Source organism: Danio rerio, chromosome 11 (genome assembly GCF_052040795.2).
Source record: "Danio rerio strain M-AB ecotype USA chromosome 11, GRCz13ab, whole genome shotgun sequence".
NCBI classification, from domain to species: Eukaryota; Metazoa; Chordata; class Actinopteri; order Cypriniformes; family Danionidae; genus Danio; species Danio rerio.
Window position 1 is genome coordinate 32,218,326 of NC_141031.1, and position 18,233 is coordinate 32,236,558.

An 18,233-nucleotide genomic window follows, 5' to 3' on the forward strand; every position below is an offset into this window, starting at 1 on the left:
AAAACTGCATACTGCCAAAGTACGTTTAAAATGTCATTAGAATTTTTATTTATATTAATTTACAATAATATTATGCTTTTCTACTCATTATAATATGGTAATCTACAATTTGTATGTATTTTTATGAATGTTTATGTATTTTGTATTTACTTGTTTGTTTAAATTTTATGTTTATTTATTTATTTATTTTTTGAGCTAAGTCATTATTTAGTAATTATTTGATTATTTATTCTAATGATTTTATTTATTTCAACCTTTTTATTTTAATTAACTCTGGGTATGATACAAGTTCCTCTACTCTCCAATAATGCCACAGTGTGTTTAATATGTTATGAGAAGTTATTGATATTAATTTACAATATTATTCAATTTTTCTGGTCATTGTAACATGGAAATCTACTATTTTAATTTATTTGTATAATTGTTTATGTATTTTTTATTTATTTGTTTGTTTGTTTGTTTGTTTAAATTGTATGTTCATTTATTTTTTTATTTTATTCTTAATCATCATTTTGTAATTATTTGATCATTTTAGCAATAAGACCCTTCAAATGTTTTATTCTAATGTGTTTATTTATTTTAAACTTTGTGTATAATTTGGGGTTTGACACACAATCCTATACTTACCTAGAATGCCACAGTGTATTTTTATATGACCTTTTTCTACTCATTATAAGCTATTTGTATAATTATTCATGTATTTTGTATTTCTTTATTTGTTTGTTTATTGTTTAGATGTTTGTTTATTTGTAAGTTTTTGTTATTTAGAAATTATTAGATAATTTGTAATATAAAGCCCATGTAAAAGTTTTATTCCAATGTTTTTATTTTAACACTTTTATTTAATTTTTCTTTAAAGTTTAAAGTTTCTATACTCACTAATAATATGTTTTAGTAATGACAAATACAGTAAAAAATCCAATGTTATAAAATATTATTACATTTTTCTACTCATTATATGGCATTTTGTATAATATTTCATGTATTTTTTATTTTTTTATTTGTTTGCTTGTTTAAATGTTCATTTATTTGTATTTATTTGCTATTTAGAAATTATTTGATCATTTGTAATATAAAGCCCATTAAAACGTTTTATTCTAATGTTTTTATATATTTCAACACTTTTATTTTAATTACTTTGGAGTTTCTATACTCACCAAGAATGTATTTTATTATTCACAACTACAGCAGAAGAATTCATTATAAAATATTATTTTAATGTATTGCAAATGATAACAAAAAATCTATTTAAACCTATTTTAAAAGTTATTTTAAAACAGCTTTACTGAAATAGAAATCTCTGACAATGCAGAAGTCTTTACATTCACTCTTGTCAGTTTAACAGTCCTTGCAGAATACAAAAAAAAGTTACTGATCCCAAACTCTGTATAATGAGGACACCTACCCTCAGGCCGTTCCTCAAAATCTTCATCTTCATCTTCAGACCCGACAGAGTACTCAGACTGATTATCCGAAAGATCGTCCTGCCACTCTGTAAATGGGATCGAGAGGAAATGCTTGAACACTCATACACACACAGAGAGAGATTTATGCTGAGTTATAATGCTGTCAGCGTCTGTGTTTGGGTACCTTGGTCCTCTTGAGAGGCGTCATTATAGTTGACCTGTTTGCGGATGCGTTTCCCCTTGCCCAGGTTTCGGGCCAGATCCTCCTGCTGCTGCTCATAATGGTGCCTCAAGAGCTTCTCCCAATAGTCTGGATCAACATTCTCCTCCTGCTTAATAATCTCCCTCTGGACCTCCTCCTGCAGAAACACACAAACACAGATCATACATCACAGGCTCTTATTGACTTTGGTTAAGCTACTTAGAATTATTATAGACTTACAATGATCCTGAGCATTTGGGATTTGTGTATGATATGATAATTGTTTATGTAATTATTATTTTGTCTTATTTCTGAAGCTGGATAAAGCTTTTTTTATGCTTTTATCCCAAAATTCGACATCCTTTACTAAGTATTTTAGTAGCATATAATAATTTTAGTAGCTTTATATTTAAAGCAGTGCTGTCAAACAATACACCATGACTAATCACATCCAAGATAAAAGTTTGTATTTACATTATATATATGTACTTGTGCACTGTGTACATTTATGTATATTCCGGGTTCCCACACTTTCATGAACAGTTTGCAAAGACGTTTTAAAGCACCATTTATATTAAATCAAGCATCTTTGTAATTCATACTCCAGCATATGTAGAGCCATGAAAGCATTTAATGTACATAATATTTCACTTGCACTTATTATTTACATTTAAAAAGTGTCAGTAATTTTTAGAGATGTCCAGATCCCATCACGTGATTGAAAATCGGGGCCAATCACACGGTTTCAGACTCGATCGGAATATGAATATGAATATATATTTTCATTATTTTTTTAACACATCTATAGTAATGTGGTGGCACAGAATTAGACTTCTTTTTTGATTTCATACAGAAACAGCAACGTTTGCAGCATCGCTTTGTTGCAGTGACGCTATAGGTCAAATGCTGGCAAAGTAGTACATGGAAGCAACTTGAGGTGGAAAGCGTGAGTATGTCTGCTGTCTGGAGGAATTATAAAGTCAATGATGACAACATTGCCAAAGCAAACTGTGAGATGTGTAAACTTGGGATCGCCTGGTAAATATTTATTTTTATATGATTTTTTAAAAAATATTTATTGTTGCACTCAAGTCCAAAAGTGAAGAATTTATGTTATTTATTACTTGATTGTTCAAGCTACCTCTCAGATGGGGTTCGGTATTGGTAGATACTCAAAAACAAATAACTTGGACTCAGACTCGAGGCAAAAAAACATGATTGGTACATCCCTAGTAATTTTCCACAGTTTTGACCTTTTAAAGAGTCATGTTCAAAAAACTTCTAAAAACTATGTTGGATTCAATACTGATAATATTCAAATGTGTTTTCTGAAACATTGATCAAATAAGCAATATTTGTCAGTGTTATTGTATATAATTTAAATCTTAAAGGTTTTTAATTTAAGAATTTCTCAGTTTTTCCCTTCTGTTTTTGACAACTGAGTAAATGAAACAAAGGTTTTTTTTCTACTTCAATTCAGGCACAGATGTTTCTTTTTAAGTAATTTTCAGGTCATGAATTCATATGTCAAAATTCAAGTATTTTAAAGTACTTTCAAGAAGTGTCCAAACTCAGTCCTAGAAGGCCAGTGTCCAGCATAATTTAGTTTTAACCCCAATTAAACACAACTGAACCAGCTAATCAAGCTCTTTCTAGGTGTACTAGAAACCTCCAGGCAGGTTTGTTAAATGAAGTTGGAGCTAAACTGTGCAGGACACCGTATATACTGTATATGTATATATACACAAACATAGTGTACTTGAAATCTAAAAATACACAAAATAAATATATTTAAATGTATATTTATACTTATATTTAATTTCATTCATTTATTTTCCTTCAGCTTAGTCTCTTCATTCATCAGGGGTTGCCACAGTGGAATGAACCACCAACTTATTCAGCATATGTTTTACACAGTTTATACAGCTTATATAATTTGTTTTAGAAATAAAAATAAACAAGCATTTAATACATTATAGTCATGCATATCCTAATGCACATGAAAATATACACAAATATATTTTGTAAATAAACTTTTACTGCGGATGCAATTACTGTAAAAAAAGTTTGAACAAAAAAGAAAGGATGAATGCAAGGAAAGTGTGATTTTGGGAAAATATAAAATGTCAAAAATATGAATCAATAATGTTGCATTAGTATTCTGTGTAACAGATGCATTAATGATTAAAAAGTGCATACTTCAAGCAGTATGTATTATAAATATAAAAATATTAAATGATTTTAAACTTAACTTTAAACATTAAACTTAAAAACAACATATCAATATTTAAAACATCCATTGAATACGTTTTTCACTGCACTGTGATCCATAAACATATTATTTTAATATGCTATCAAATTATTGTTTTTTAATATGTCAAATATTAAGATCAGATAATCAGTCAATATTAAGATATTCATTATTTCGTTCATTTTCCGTCGGCTTAGTCCCTTGTTAATCAGCGGTCGCCACAGCGGAATGAACCGCCAATTTATCCAGAATATTTTTTTACATGACGGATGCCCTTACTGCTGCAACCCAGTACTGAGAAACACCCATACACATTCATTCACACACATAAACTATGGACAATTTAGTTTATTTAATTCATCCATAGCGCATGTCTTTGGACTGTGAGAAAAACAGAGCACCTAGAGGTAACCCTTGTGAACACGGGGAGAACATGCAAACTCCAATAAAATTTAGAGCAAAACACAATTACAGTTTTTTTTTTCTTAAATTGTTTTCTTATCATTATAATCAAGTTTGGCTAACTAAACATGTCATGACCCTCCATAATATATATTTCCATGTTATATCCAGAGGACCTGCAAATAGACACAAATCTACAAATCTTTACGGCTTACTGTCTGCATTGTCATTTTGCTGTTGCTGAAATTTGATCCATTTTCTCAGACAGCTGCTTATCTACATGGGTTGATATAGTAATGATGTAAGCATCAGCCTGATCCCAAGAGACGTTCTCATGCTGAGAGTAGCTGTCAGTGTGGAAAGAGGATGGAAAACTGAAATTTTGCTTCTGCCCATGTCTATCCTGACATCTCCCCGCAGGCACATAAGAGAATAAGCGACATTTTACACATTCATGTCCAAAACTGCTGACTTGTTCACTCAGTCACAGTGAATGTCACATAGTATGAGGAAAAAGAGACTGAAAATAAGAGCATTCAAACACAGCTCGACATATTGCATACATTCTATGATGTTATTGCACAAAATTTCAATAATTTAACTGTAACAAAAAGGGATAGTTCATGCAAAAGTAAAAAATTTTAACCTTCGCTCGAGCTTTTCAGTTTTCTGAGACAATTTTTTTTGAAAACCTGTAACCATTGACTTCCTACATCCATAGCATTTGTTACTATGAAAGTCAATGGTAACAGGTTTCAACCATTTTTCTAAATATCTTATTGTGTGTCGAACAACTCCCATTCCCTTTAAGAGTCAAGTGCGCCGTGTGATGGCACATTTGCTATTTACCTGATGGACTTTTAAGTGGAAAAACTAAATGGAAAAACTGAATGTTTCACTAGCAAGAAAACAGTTTGACAGACCATCTGCAGCGCAAGGATAAATAATGAGCCTCCTCCAATCGGCCTCTTTACTTGTACTCTTTGCTCCTTTACTTTCATGGATAAGGAAAAAGGGGTTGTACGCACTCCACTAAAGACATCCATTAGCCTACATATTTAATTTAATTTGTTATCGCACTCTAAGCTGCACTTTAGATCAGATTTTAGTTGGTCAATGGCGCAGTCTATTTCAGTTTATCAAAATAGCAACGCACCAACAATGCACCTTAACACACCTCCTTTATAGACTGGCACACCCTTGAGTCCGCAAAGTGGCGCAAATGGATTTACTTTATAAATAGCGAGAAAATTAGGGTTGTGCTGGTCTGAAAAAAGCAACAAGTCACCCAAAACACGTCTTACAACTTATTGTGCCGGGTGTATGATCGGGCCCATAAAGGTTTGGAACCACTAAAATATAAGTAAATTTTCATTTTTGGAAGAACTATCCAAAAAAATAACTCCACATTTTGTGATGTATTGATCTGAATAAAAAATACATATGAAAAAACCTGTTAACAATTTTTATGATGGTTATTCATTCATTCATTAATTTTTTTTCAGCTCAGTCCCTTTATTAACCTGGGGAATGAACCACCAACTTATCCAGCATACGTTTTTTACCCATTGAATGCTCTTTCAGCTGCAACCCATCTCTGGAAAACATTTATTCACACTGTTTCACACTCAAACACTACAGACAATTTTAGTCTAACCCACCCGGAGGAACCACATGCAAATGCATGGAGAACATGCAAACTCCACACAGTAACGCCAACTGACCCAGCCAGGGCTCGAACTAGCGGCCTTCTTGCTGTGAGGTGACAGCACTACCTACTGCGCCACCGCGTCACCTTTTATGATCTTTATATAATATGTCATTTATATTACAATTTAAATGACTGCTTGATGTGATGGAAAAGCAATTTATTTAAACATCTTAATTTTTTAACATCTATAGTTTTTGTTACATGATTCTTTTTGTTCAGATTAATCAGAGTTGGTGTCCCAGAAAAATTTCTGATCATGCTCAGAGTAATGCTGATTTTTTTTTTTTTTTTTTTTTGTTGAAACCATGATACAGTATTTATTTGAATTAGAAATCAAATGTGGCTAAAAAATGGACAAACATTTTTTATCAATTTAATGCACCCTTGTTTAACAACAAAATGAAGTGACCCTAAACTATTTAACGTTTTAATAAATCTAAATTAAAATTGATTCATAAACATCGGATTGCATATATTTTCCTTCACAAAACAAAAAACAAGTAAGATATACTGAAGAGTATGATGACCAAAAGGTGGCATGGTGGCTCAGTTCTTAGAACTGTCGCCTCACGGCAAAAAAATTGCTGGTTCATGTCCCAGCTCAGTTGGCATTTCTGTGTGGAGTTAGCAAGTTCTCCCAGTATTTGTGTGTTTCCTCCGGGTGTACCAGTTTTCCCCAAAGTCCAAAGACATGCGCTATAGGTAAATTGAAAAAACTTAATTGGCCGTAGTGTATTAGTGTCTGAATGAGTGTGTATGGATGTTTCCCAGTACTGGGTTGCAACAGGAAGGTCATCCGTTAAAGAATATAAAACATATGCTGGAATAGTTGACAGTTTTTTCACTGTGGCGATCTTTGAAATAGAGACTAAGCCGAAGGAAAATGAATGAATGAATATGCTGAAAAAAATATTAACAAGAAAAAGTGACCTTAAACTAATAAAAAGTTTTATTAAAAATAATTAGAAACTGATTGTTAAACATCAGATTGCACATTTCTTTATCTTTCACAAAACAAAAAACAAGTAAGATTTGCTACCGAATTTGACCTTCACTTCCAGCCTGAACAAAAACAATGCCGCATCTCCACACAAAACTAAATCCATATACAAACGACAATCCAATATGCTTTTGCAGAAAAAGCAAACTTGCAAAATTATGCCCTTTCGAGCAAAGAAAAAAAATTATAAAGGCAGTCATTTTGAAAGGATGAGCTAGCGTTCATCTTTGATCCCTAGTTTAATAGAAAAAGGCATGAGGAACAGAAAGTAAAGCATTTGTTTCTCACCTCTCCGTCCTCTTCTCTCACGACATACTGAGCCACTTTAAATGAGCTCAGGTACTCGTTCATGTTCTGGATCTCAGTGTCTTCGGTGGCATCTTGACTACGGTCCAGAAGTTTGGAGATGGCATTATCATCATAGTGGATCACACTGACCTCCTCTCCTTCTTTATTGTCTCCTGTTGAAGACAGATTTAGGACTTCAGATATTGGAACGCACAGTGGAAGTACAATACTCTTCATCTCCAACACCTTCAGCTCACCCATCGTTCTGGCGGCCTCCACGTCATCTTTAAAAAGCTCTTCAGTGCCAAATTTGAGGATGTCGTCTAGCTCTTGCTTGGACATAGAGCCCGTCTTGGAGCCCAAGCCGGGCCGCACCACCAGGTGGGTCAGCATCATCTTTCGCTTGGCCACCTGGGTGATCCGCTCCTCTACGGATGCCCGAGTTACAAAGCGATAGATCATCACCTTTTTATTTTGACCAATACGATGCGCCCTGCTGAATGCCTGCAAGAACATAGAAAAACCAATGAAGATAAAGGGAAAAAAGATCTATCCATCTTTCTATCTGTCTGTCTGCCTACCTAGCTACATACCTACATACCTGTCTGTCTGCCTACCTGTCTGATTACCTGTCTGTCTGTCCGTCAATCAATCTATCTATCTATCTATCTATCTATCTATCTATCTATCTATCTATCTATCTATCTATCTATCTATCTATCTATCTATCTATCTATCTATCTATCTATCTATCTATCTATCTATCTATCTATCTATCTATCTGTCTGTCTGTCTGTCTGTCTGTCTGTCTGTCTATCTATCTATCTATCTATCTATATATCTATATATCTATCTGTCTGTCTAACCACCCACCCACCTACCCATCCCTATATCTGTCTGTCTGTCTATCTATGTATTTGTACATACATACATACATACATACATACATACATATCTCTCTGTCTATCTATCTATCTATCTATCTATCTATCTATCTATCTATCTATCTATCTATCTATCTATCTATCTATCTATCTGTCTGTCTGTCTGTCTGTCTGTCTGTCTGTCTGTCTGTCTGTCTGTCTGTCTGTCTGTCTGTCTGTCTGTCTGTCTGTCGGTCGGTCGGTCGGTCGGTCGGTCGGTCTGTCTGTCTGTCTGTCTGTCTGTCTGTCTGTCTGTCTGTCTGTCTGTCTGTCTGTCTGTCTTTATAAAATGGCCCCGGTCTTGCTGCTTTTTATTACAGTTTTTCTCAGTAGAAACATTTTACTTCTGGTTTCACATTTTCACTGCATATGCTCTTTGCAATACTAATTTATTCACAGCATTGTGCAAAAGAATACATTCACCCTTACTTACAACAAAAACAAACTTCCTTTAAGAATTTCAGTTTCTCAAAATAGCAATGTGCCAACAGTGCACCTTAACACACCTCCTTTATTGACCGTCACACCCATGAGTCCACAAAGTGGCGCAAATGGATTTATTTTTTAAACAGCATGAAAATTAGGGTTGTGCTTGTCTAAAAAAGCAACAAGTCACGCAAAACACGTCTTACGTCTTATTGTGCCAGCTGTATGATAGGGCTAATAAAGGTTTGGAACCACTAAAGTATAAGTACATTTTAATTTTTGGATGAATTATGCATTTTAATAACTCCACATTTTGTAATGTATTGATCTGAAAAAAATATATATATGAAAAAACCTGTTTACAACAAACACAAATTACCTTTGAGTAGAACTGTGCTCAACTGTAAATAATATTGCAGTGCATATGAGAACACAAAAAGGACTGTAAATCATTCATGAAATTGTTCAATTTACAAGACATTTTCAAGATAAAAAAGTTTGAAACTTTTTTTAAATAAAATTAGCTTGACAGATTTTGACATCTAGTTCAACATGTGTATATGTAATGACTCAAGTAGTGAAATGAGGTCTATTAGTTTTATATGGAATGACTATTTAACATTCACAATTTAGTTAGTTTTGACTGACATGACATAAGCAAATGCTAATGTTATAAACAGCAGAGAGTTGTATGAAAGCACTTGATGCGTGTCGAAAAGCATTTGCAATTTGTTGGAAGGAACCAGAAACCGCTAATAAGATGTGCACAAATGACTAATTGTTTCAAAAATGCATTAACTGTTGTGCAAATGTAAATAGTGTTGCGAGAAATGCACCAAAGCGAGCGACTGAGAAAAAGTGTAATAGCTTTCAGTTGAGCTTAATACTTTTTCAGCACTTTAAATTATAAGTCACAATTTGAAAGTAGCTGACCCAGCACTGTTGTGTGCATTACCTGAATGTCATTGTGCGGATTCCAGTCAGAGTCATATATGATTACTGTGTCTGCGGTTGCCAGATTGATACCCAATCCCCCAGCACGTGTGGACAGCAGAAAACAGAACTGCTGAGCGCCGGGTGCTGCAAGCAGGGTGACAGAGAGTCAGTACGCGCCTCAGTATCCACACTCTCCCACACACACAGACATTCACTGCAGATTCACTGTCGGTATCCTCACCGTTAAAGCGATCGATGGCCTCCTGTCGCAGCCCGCCTGTGATGCCCCCGTCAATGCGCTCGTATTTATACCCCTCGAACTCCAGGAAGTCCTCCAGCAAATCCAGCATCTTTGTCATCTAAAAGGGGGATCAACCATATAGGATCAGACGCAAACAGGAAAGACAACAGCAGCATCCGAGAAAAGCACAACAGCCAGAATTGAGCAAAATGTTAAGCAAATACAGATTACAGTTCAGTCTATTAATGCAAAATACAACAAGAGGGGAAAAACATGGCTGCGGCAGGCTGACCAGCTCTCCTGAATTTTGCAGAATGATCCTCTGAGCTTTTTCCTATTCTCAGAAGTGAACAAATGTTTTAAAATGAAGACTTTTCTGCTCACCAAGGCTGCTTTTATTATTTCTTTTGAAAACTGTACAATTGTAATATCTTTTAAAATAACTGCTCTCCTATTGAATGTAGTTTAAAATGCAAATAATTCCTGTAATTCTAGGCTGAATTTTCAGCAAATTGTCAGCAATTTTCATCTAATTCTAGGCAGAATTGTCTCTATTTTCAGCGTAACACGATCCTTCAATTATCTTTACAATATACAGATTTTTTTTATTTTAGGCTTAGTCCCTTTATTAATCCGGGGTCGCCACAGCGGAATGAACCGCCAACTTATCCAGCATGTTTTTACACAGCGGATGCCCTTCCAGCCGCAACCCATCTCTGGGAAACATCCACAAACACTCCGGACAACTTAGCCTACCCAATTCACATGTACCGCATGTCTTTGGACTGTGGGGGAAACAGGAGCACCTGGAGGAAACCCACGCGAACGCAGGGAGAACATGCAAACTCCACACAGAAATGCCAACTGAGCCGAGGCTCGAACCAGCGACCCAGCGACCTTCTTGCTGTGAGGCGACAGCACTACCTACTGCGCCACTGCGTTCCCTACATTTTATACACTATATTTATAATAATTATTGATAAATTAATGATGATTTTGTCAGAAAGTTTGTGTGGAAACTGTGATACATTTTAATACTTTTTTAGTATTCTCAGATTTTGTTTGCATCCTAAATGTCTTTTTCTTTTCCTTTTGAACAATGTGATGTGTCCTTGAAAGGTAAAAGTGTATACATTTTAATAGTACTCTAGCATTGTGCGATATTCACAAAAAAATCTAGCAACCCAGCAGTTTTGAACATTAAAAATTATAATTAATGTTTAATTATTTATTTTAATCAATGCTTATTGATCAGCTGGTCACCAAACTGTAATGTGACGTGATACTGAAGACTAAAATATTGATGACAATTCAGCTTTAAAACCCAGGAATACATAAAATTTTTAAAACTAAATTTAATAAGATGACAAACCTACAGTACCGATGCCAAACTTTTGACTGATAGCATGAAACAATGTGTCTAATGTAAAATGTATCTGTATTATTCTTTACAATAACACAATAATAAAATGTAGTAAATGTTTAATTAGCAAACATGTTTTTTCTTGCATTGTCCCATAAAATCGCATATGCTTTCCTGCAACAGAAAGATAATCAGGTGGTCACCCAAGGCCCTCCTCTGTAATCTAGCTGAAAGGACTGAAGAAAACACATAACATGCAATACACATTAATATTTATGCTTATTCTCAAGCACTTGGGAAAGAAAAGGGTGGCAAAATGAAGTCTCTCTGAGACAACCCCCCTTTACCTGTGCCATTCATCACATTAATGAATGCAGTGATTGCGCAGGCAATTTAAAATGGGAGGGAAAAGAGTCAACAATAAAGCGGAGATAAATATAAGCTCCGCCTTTTCATTTGTCAACACCGTTTAAAAGATGAATGAGCTCCACTCTTATTTTCTATTCACAGTTTACTGACTAATTAATCTTCCACTGAAATAGAGGCAGGACTGCCACATATTTAAGGTTTTTTTATTCTTCTTTTTATTCAGAGGGTATTCTGAGCTCTAGATGAGGGAATAAATGCCAAACAGCATACCTGAGAGAAGATGAGAACCCTGTGTCCTCCATCTTTCAGCTTTATGAGCATTTTCTGAAGCAGGGTGAGTTTCCCTGAGGATTTTACCAGAAGGTTACCATCATAAGAGCCATTGGGTAACACCGGAGCTTCCTGCAAATGTAAAAACAGAAATGTTATCAGAAGATGTTCAGATTCAAGTCTTAGATTCAAGACTATAGTCAAACGTTTGAGTTTTGTTTTTACGTTTAATTTTATACAAAAAAAATAATAATAATAATTTTTTTTGTAAAATATTGGTATTTAGATGGACTATCTTCTATTACGATTTTTAGCTGATTTTTTACTAGAAGTCTTACATGTCCTTTAGAAATCATTAAAACATACTGATTAATGCTTTAAGTACATTTCTTCTGATAATTTATAATTATTATTACTGTGCATTTTCATGAAATGAAGTCTCAAACCAACAATATTAATCTGAAATATTTTGTAACATTGCTGTATAGCTCTAAGGTTTGCAAATGATCAGCTCTGGCTTTGTATGGAACCATTTTCCTTGGCAAAAACAGATAATAGTGTATCTAAAGTAACACTCACTCTATATTAAATTGTTTGGTGAACTGTTGTATAAAATCAGTATCACATTTTCGACCAGGCTTATGTTCTAGTATTCAGGAAATAGCACTCTTGAATGTTTGATATTGTTTAACTATTTCATATCTTGTAAATATTAAAACAAAAACACATACAGATTTCGCGTTTGTTTGAATTATAGGGTCATTCTACCTGCATGCTAACAGAGTTAATCGCACAGGTATTGTTTTTGGACTCTCAATATGTATTTTTGTTGTTGTTTTTTGCTAATGTTTGTAAGAAATTTTCAAAAACATCTGCATATTCATTTATAAAAACAACTGCTACACAAATGAAAGCAATAAATAAGTTTAAGCTTGTTTTGCAGCTACAAAGCCTATTTATCTTATTAAGTTGCCCCATCTGGTGAATAATTCCCTTTAATATCATATTCACATTTATAGTCTTGAAAAGGTAAAGTACAAGCATTAATAAAAGTGAAGCTTGCCATTTCAATCACTATCACTTGTCAACTTTTGTCCTTGAACATGAGAGTGCAAAAAAAGCACCTGATTCCCTGCAGAAACTAAAAGACAATAGACTCTTAAACAAAAGCTTTTGAGTCATAAATGAGCTCAGATGAATGCATCGGCATTACTCGTGTTAAAAATAAACCACAGCAGTGATATGAACTGGAGGTCTCCATATGTTCATCCTCACCACTGCAGCCACTGGAAACAGGTAGGGATGGTTGCAGCATTTCTTCAGGTCCATCATGATGTTCAGAAGGGACACCTGGTTCCCTCCTCCTTTGGAATTCAAAGCCTCAAAGTTCCTTGTTAAAATAAACTTGTAGTATTTCCTGTGAAAAAGAAAAATTGTTAAATGATTCTACAAATAAAACAGGGTTATTACAGGTAACTGAAACTAAATATAAATCATTAAAATGTTAAGTACAACTTTGGTTAAATTTCACCTAGAAAGCTAGACTTTATTTTTAATTTACTTAAACTTGACGGACTAAAATAATTAAAACTGAAATAAAGATGAATAAAAGCTGTACACATATTTTGAAACAACAGAAAAATTACTTAAAAAGGTAAATAAAAAACTAAATGAAACAGAAAATATAAAAATAAGAATTAACTCAAAATATGAATAAAATAAAACTACAGTACTAAACTAATTATAAATTGCATATCATCATATTTACTTGTACAATCTTAAACAACATACAACAGAAACTGTATGATTTAAAGAATGATCAAATATGAAAATTACAGCTGAAGTCAGAATTATTAACCCCCTGAATTCTTAGCCCCGCTGTTTTTTTCCCCAATTTCTGTTTAATGGAGAGAAAAAAATTTTTCAACACATTTCTACACATAATAGTTTTAATAACTCTAATTTCTGATTTCTTTTATCTTTGCCATGATGACAGTAAATAATATTTTACTAGATATTTTTCAAGACACTTCTTCTATACAGATTAAAGTGACATTTGTTCTGTAGACTATTGAAAAAAAATATAGCTTTAAAGTTGCTAATAATTTTGACCTTAAAAAGGTTTTTAAAAATGAAAAACTGCTTTTATTCTAGCCGAAATAAAACAAATAAGACACAAAATAAATGACTTTATATAAACAGTAGACAACATAAAATACTACAAATGACAAAATTAAATCTACAACTTTTGCTAAAATTAAAATTTAAAATAACTGTAATAGTGTGAAACAGATGTTTTTTTATTGCTTTATATAATTTTTATTTTATTGATATTTAATGTTAATATTTTGAACAATAGGAAACCAGGCAAAATTATGTTGCATAAATCATATGTTCAGGGTTTCTGCAGGTTTCAGCGAGTTTTTTTAAAGCCATTTTAAGACCATTATGAATTAAATTTTAGACTCATAGAGGGCTAAACACTAAGGAATGTTTTGAATGGCCCAGTTGGAAATGATTTTTACTGGCCCTATCAAACTTTTTTTTCATAATTTAATAAATGTATTCATACAATAATAATAATAATTTAATAATTAAATAATTACATATATTTCAATCAATATGGAAAACAATTTTACCAAAACTAATATTGGATTTTTTTTTTATGCGTGTACGTGTAAAACAATACAATTTGCACAAAAAAATGATGGGGTTTTCTCTAAAGAAGTTGTTACTCCACTCCATTTAGAGTGATATTACGGAAGTTTTACATTATAAATAACATGGTTCAAACGATAGATCTGCAACAGAGAAACTACGGTTTTGGGAAACTACATTTTTCTTTTGCCAAACGATGCATCGTGCTTTGATAGTTCAGCCATGAGTTATAACATTGTTTAGGAAACACACCCCAGATTGGGTAGCTATACATGTTTAAAAAGATTTAAGAACTACAACACAATATTTCAGTAGATTTAAGACTTTTTAAGGCCTAAAATTTTGATTTTGAGATTTAAGACATTTTAAAACTTTTTAAAACTCCAAAGATACCGTGTATATTAAATCAAATGTTTATTATAACTACTTTTTTTAATCATTTAAGTAAATTGGCAAGAAAACATTTCACATTTAAATTAACTCAATGCACTAAAGGTACTAAAACCAAAATGAACAATCAGACTTGAACAGACATTTAAAAAAAGACCTGAAAACACTTGATAATGTTGTTTGATTTAACTGTAATTGAAATGAAAAGAGAACGCAGATAATATTGGTATTGAAATAACACTATGACGGATGTTTGAGCAATCATGATCAACATATTTTGCATTCAGCTATTCAGCATTAGCAATAAAAAAAACGAGACTGACTTCTGCATAGGGCTGAGTTCAACTCGCACGATGAGCTCGGTTTTTGCTGGCATGTTCTTAAACACATCAGCTTTCAATCTCCTGAGCATGTGTGGCCCCAGCAGGTCGTGAAGTTTCTTAATCTGGTCCTCTTTCGAGATGTCCGCAAACTCCTCCAAAAAGCCCTCCAGGTTACTGTGCACAACAACACTTTCATAAGGGAAGACAGAACACACTCACAGCATACAGTATGAAAAACACGCTCCAGTACGAGCCCTGAAATGACTCTGCGGGGGATCATTATTGTGCGGTATGAATCAGCAGGTGAATCATGCAGTCTGTAATCTTACTTGAAGCGCTCCGGGGTGAGGAAGTTGAGCAGGTGAAAAAGCTCTTCCAGATTGTTCTGCAAAGGGGTTCCAGTCAAGAGCAGCTTATAGTAGATTTTGTAGCCATTGAGAATTCTGAAAAACTGAGAGACGATTGATGGGTTATAGTCTGCTGATGAACACATGTAAAGTTGTAATTAGTAATATTAATATTGTGATGGCATTAAGCGAGTTGAAATGTTAAAGGCACTAAATATATGTGCTCCAAAATCTGAAAAAAAAAAAGTTTTAGGATTTTGTAAACCTTTAACTATCAAGAAAATGCATGACATAAATTTTACATAAAATAGAAATGTCACAAACATTAAAACATGTATATTCATGATTAGTGCTGAGCAAAAATGAATCGTGATTAATCACATCCAAAATAAAAGTTTGATTAAACATAATATATGTGTGTTAACTGAATATTTGATATATTAACTCACACATGCATATATTTGAGAAAATGTTTATTTATATTTAGATATTACTTATACTGTATGTCCACAAACACACACATATCATAGGCCAAAACAAGCTTTTATTTTAGATATGTTTAATCATGATTTATCTTTGGCCAGCACTCAAAATTTAATTTAAATCTGAAAATAAAAAGAAAGTGTTAAGATATTATGTAATTTGGTATTGCAAATAAAATGTGTTTTAACAGTAAAAAAAATTATGCTGAATTATTGGAGAAATATGTGTAACATATATTTAGGGGCCAAGCACCGAAGGCACAGATTGTATCCATTTCGGTTCTTATTATTATTCTTCCAGCTTCTTATTCTTCTTCTTCTTCTGCTTCTGCTTTTTCCGCTCTGGGAGTCTACGGCAGCCCTATGAATTGTTTGCGGCATTTGAACAAACCTTTGCACACAGATACACAGTTGTCCAAAGTTTTACTTATGTTTATAACTTCTGGAGATACAAATTTGGTAATAACTTTTTTGGTAATATCTTTTGACTGCACATGCTCATTTTGATGAAATTTGTTTAAAATTATTCCTTTGGGTCATGCCGACAACACAGATACCAATTACGCCATAATCTACCAAACTTCCTGTCCGCCATTTTGATTTTGTTTAAGACATTTTTTTTAAACTCCTCCTAGACCATTGGTTCATCTTTACCAAACTTGCCTTGGATAATCTTCAGACCATGCAGACCAGAAGTTATGAAATTCATGTTGATAAACAAAGCTGTTGTCATCTATAATATGCACAAACTTGATGTAAGGCTGCCAATGATAATATTCACTGCAATAGTTCAAAGTATTGAAACCAAACTTAATGTGTGTGATCTAGACCTGATAAAGACCATACTACGTCAGTTTAAGCCACCTTATTGGTAATATTGACAAACAATTGCATTTTACCACAAAAATCCTACAAAATTTATCTATTGACTTTTGAATAGTTTTGTCTATTGTCATGAGACTGGTCTTATTCGATTCCTTGGATCATACAGAAAACATTGATGTCATTTATTCCCATTGACACGACTTCCTGTTCACCATCTTGAATTAGTTTGAAAATCTGTTGTTTTGAATTCTCTATAGATTGTTAGCCCAATTTCCACCAAATTTGGCTTAGACCATGCTGCCAAAAAATTATTGAATTTTCCCATTGCTCTGAAGCTTGTTTCTGTGCTTGTTTATGATGTGTCGCTGGGCTGCTTGGCCATGATAATTGCTGCTTGCAGTTACAGTTGAAGTCAGAATTATTAGCCCCCCCCCCCCCCCCCCCCCCCCCCTTGTGAATTGTGATTCAACTGTATATTTACTATTGGGATATTGTCATGGATGCAATTCATATGTGGAAAAAAACTCTGTACCTTTGACTGGTTATTCTTCAGTCGGTGGGCTTCATCCACAACCAAACAGGCCCAGGTAATGGAGCCGAGTATAGCCTGATCAATGGTGATCAGTTCATATGATGTCAGCAGGACATGAAACTTAATTGGCGTGTCCTTCTGTGTTGAAAAGGGGATGAAACACAAGTCATTCTGATCAGAAACAATGCATCGCTGAATCAAACCTTTCAAGTATTTAGACTCTTTTGTTTGCTGAAAAATCTAAATGACATTTTTTGGGGGTGCCAGTATAAATGTGTTAGTCTTCAGGTTATCTATTAGCTAGTGTGCTACAAAAAAGGGATAAAATTTCTCTATAAAATACAAGCATTCAGTACTTGTAGTTTAAAATTACTTTATTGATCATGGATTGGATCCATTTAACAGTCATTTTATAATTGCTACATGGCATTCTTCAAATGTGATTATTGCTGTTCATTATTTATTTTACTTTTATTTGATATAGGGCTGGTCGATATGGCAAAAATGCATTAATTATTTCCATATTGAACGATAAGGATACATATTTCTATATAGATTGTTAATGCATTAAAATTTAAAAAGAGTACCCCAACTTTGACTGAAGCCACAAAAATTAGATGGTCTATTAAATGGCATACTATTTTGGGCTGATACACTTTTGGTGGTGCACATTTCTGCAGTGTGATTGGCTCTTAGATTAATATAAGGGTAAAAAAAAGTCTCGAGCTTATCATTGTTATTGACATAAATTTTAAAGCGATTTGATATAATATTGTTTATAGGCCCAGCCCTAAGTTGATATGATTATTTAATAAACTTATCTAATAAAGCCAGTGCTATTACCATTTGTAAATTATAAATTTTAATCCTAATCATATTTACTTAATA

At 33.4% G+C, this 18,233-nt stretch overlaps 1 protein-coding gene across 3 annotated transcripts in view; it reads right to left on the reverse strand.

Annotated features, from left to right (window-relative positions):
- The window catches only part of chd5 (chromodomain helicase DNA binding protein 5), a 71,893-nt gene that overhangs the window by 14,636 nt on the left and 39,024 nt on the right, over positions 1-18,233 (reverse strand). For 2 of the 3 annotated variants that reach the window (XM_087273835.1, XM_087273833.1), the window contains exons 16-26: positions 17,346-17,483; positions 15,489-15,610; positions 15,160-15,333; positions 13,064-13,205; positions 11,789-11,920; positions 9,787-9,904; positions 9,565-9,689; positions 7,518-7,764; positions 7,261-7,433; positions 1,591-1,765; positions 1,406-1,492 (exon numbers count right to left, since the gene is read on the reverse strand). In XM_087273835.1, coding sequence (XP_087129961.1) covers positions 1,406-1,492; positions 1,591-1,765; positions 7,261-7,433; positions 7,518-7,764; positions 9,565-9,689; positions 9,787-9,904; positions 11,789-11,920; positions 13,064-13,205; positions 15,160-15,333; positions 15,489-15,610; positions 17,346-17,483 — 1,633 coding nt within the window. The remainder of the gene's footprint in view (positions 1-1,405; positions 1,493-1,590; positions 1,766-7,260; positions 7,434-7,517; positions 7,765-9,564; positions 9,690-9,786; positions 9,905-11,788; positions 11,921-13,063; positions 13,206-15,159; positions 15,334-15,488; positions 15,611-17,345; positions 17,484-18,233) is intronic. The other variant, XM_087273834.1, reaches the window with a different exon arrangement.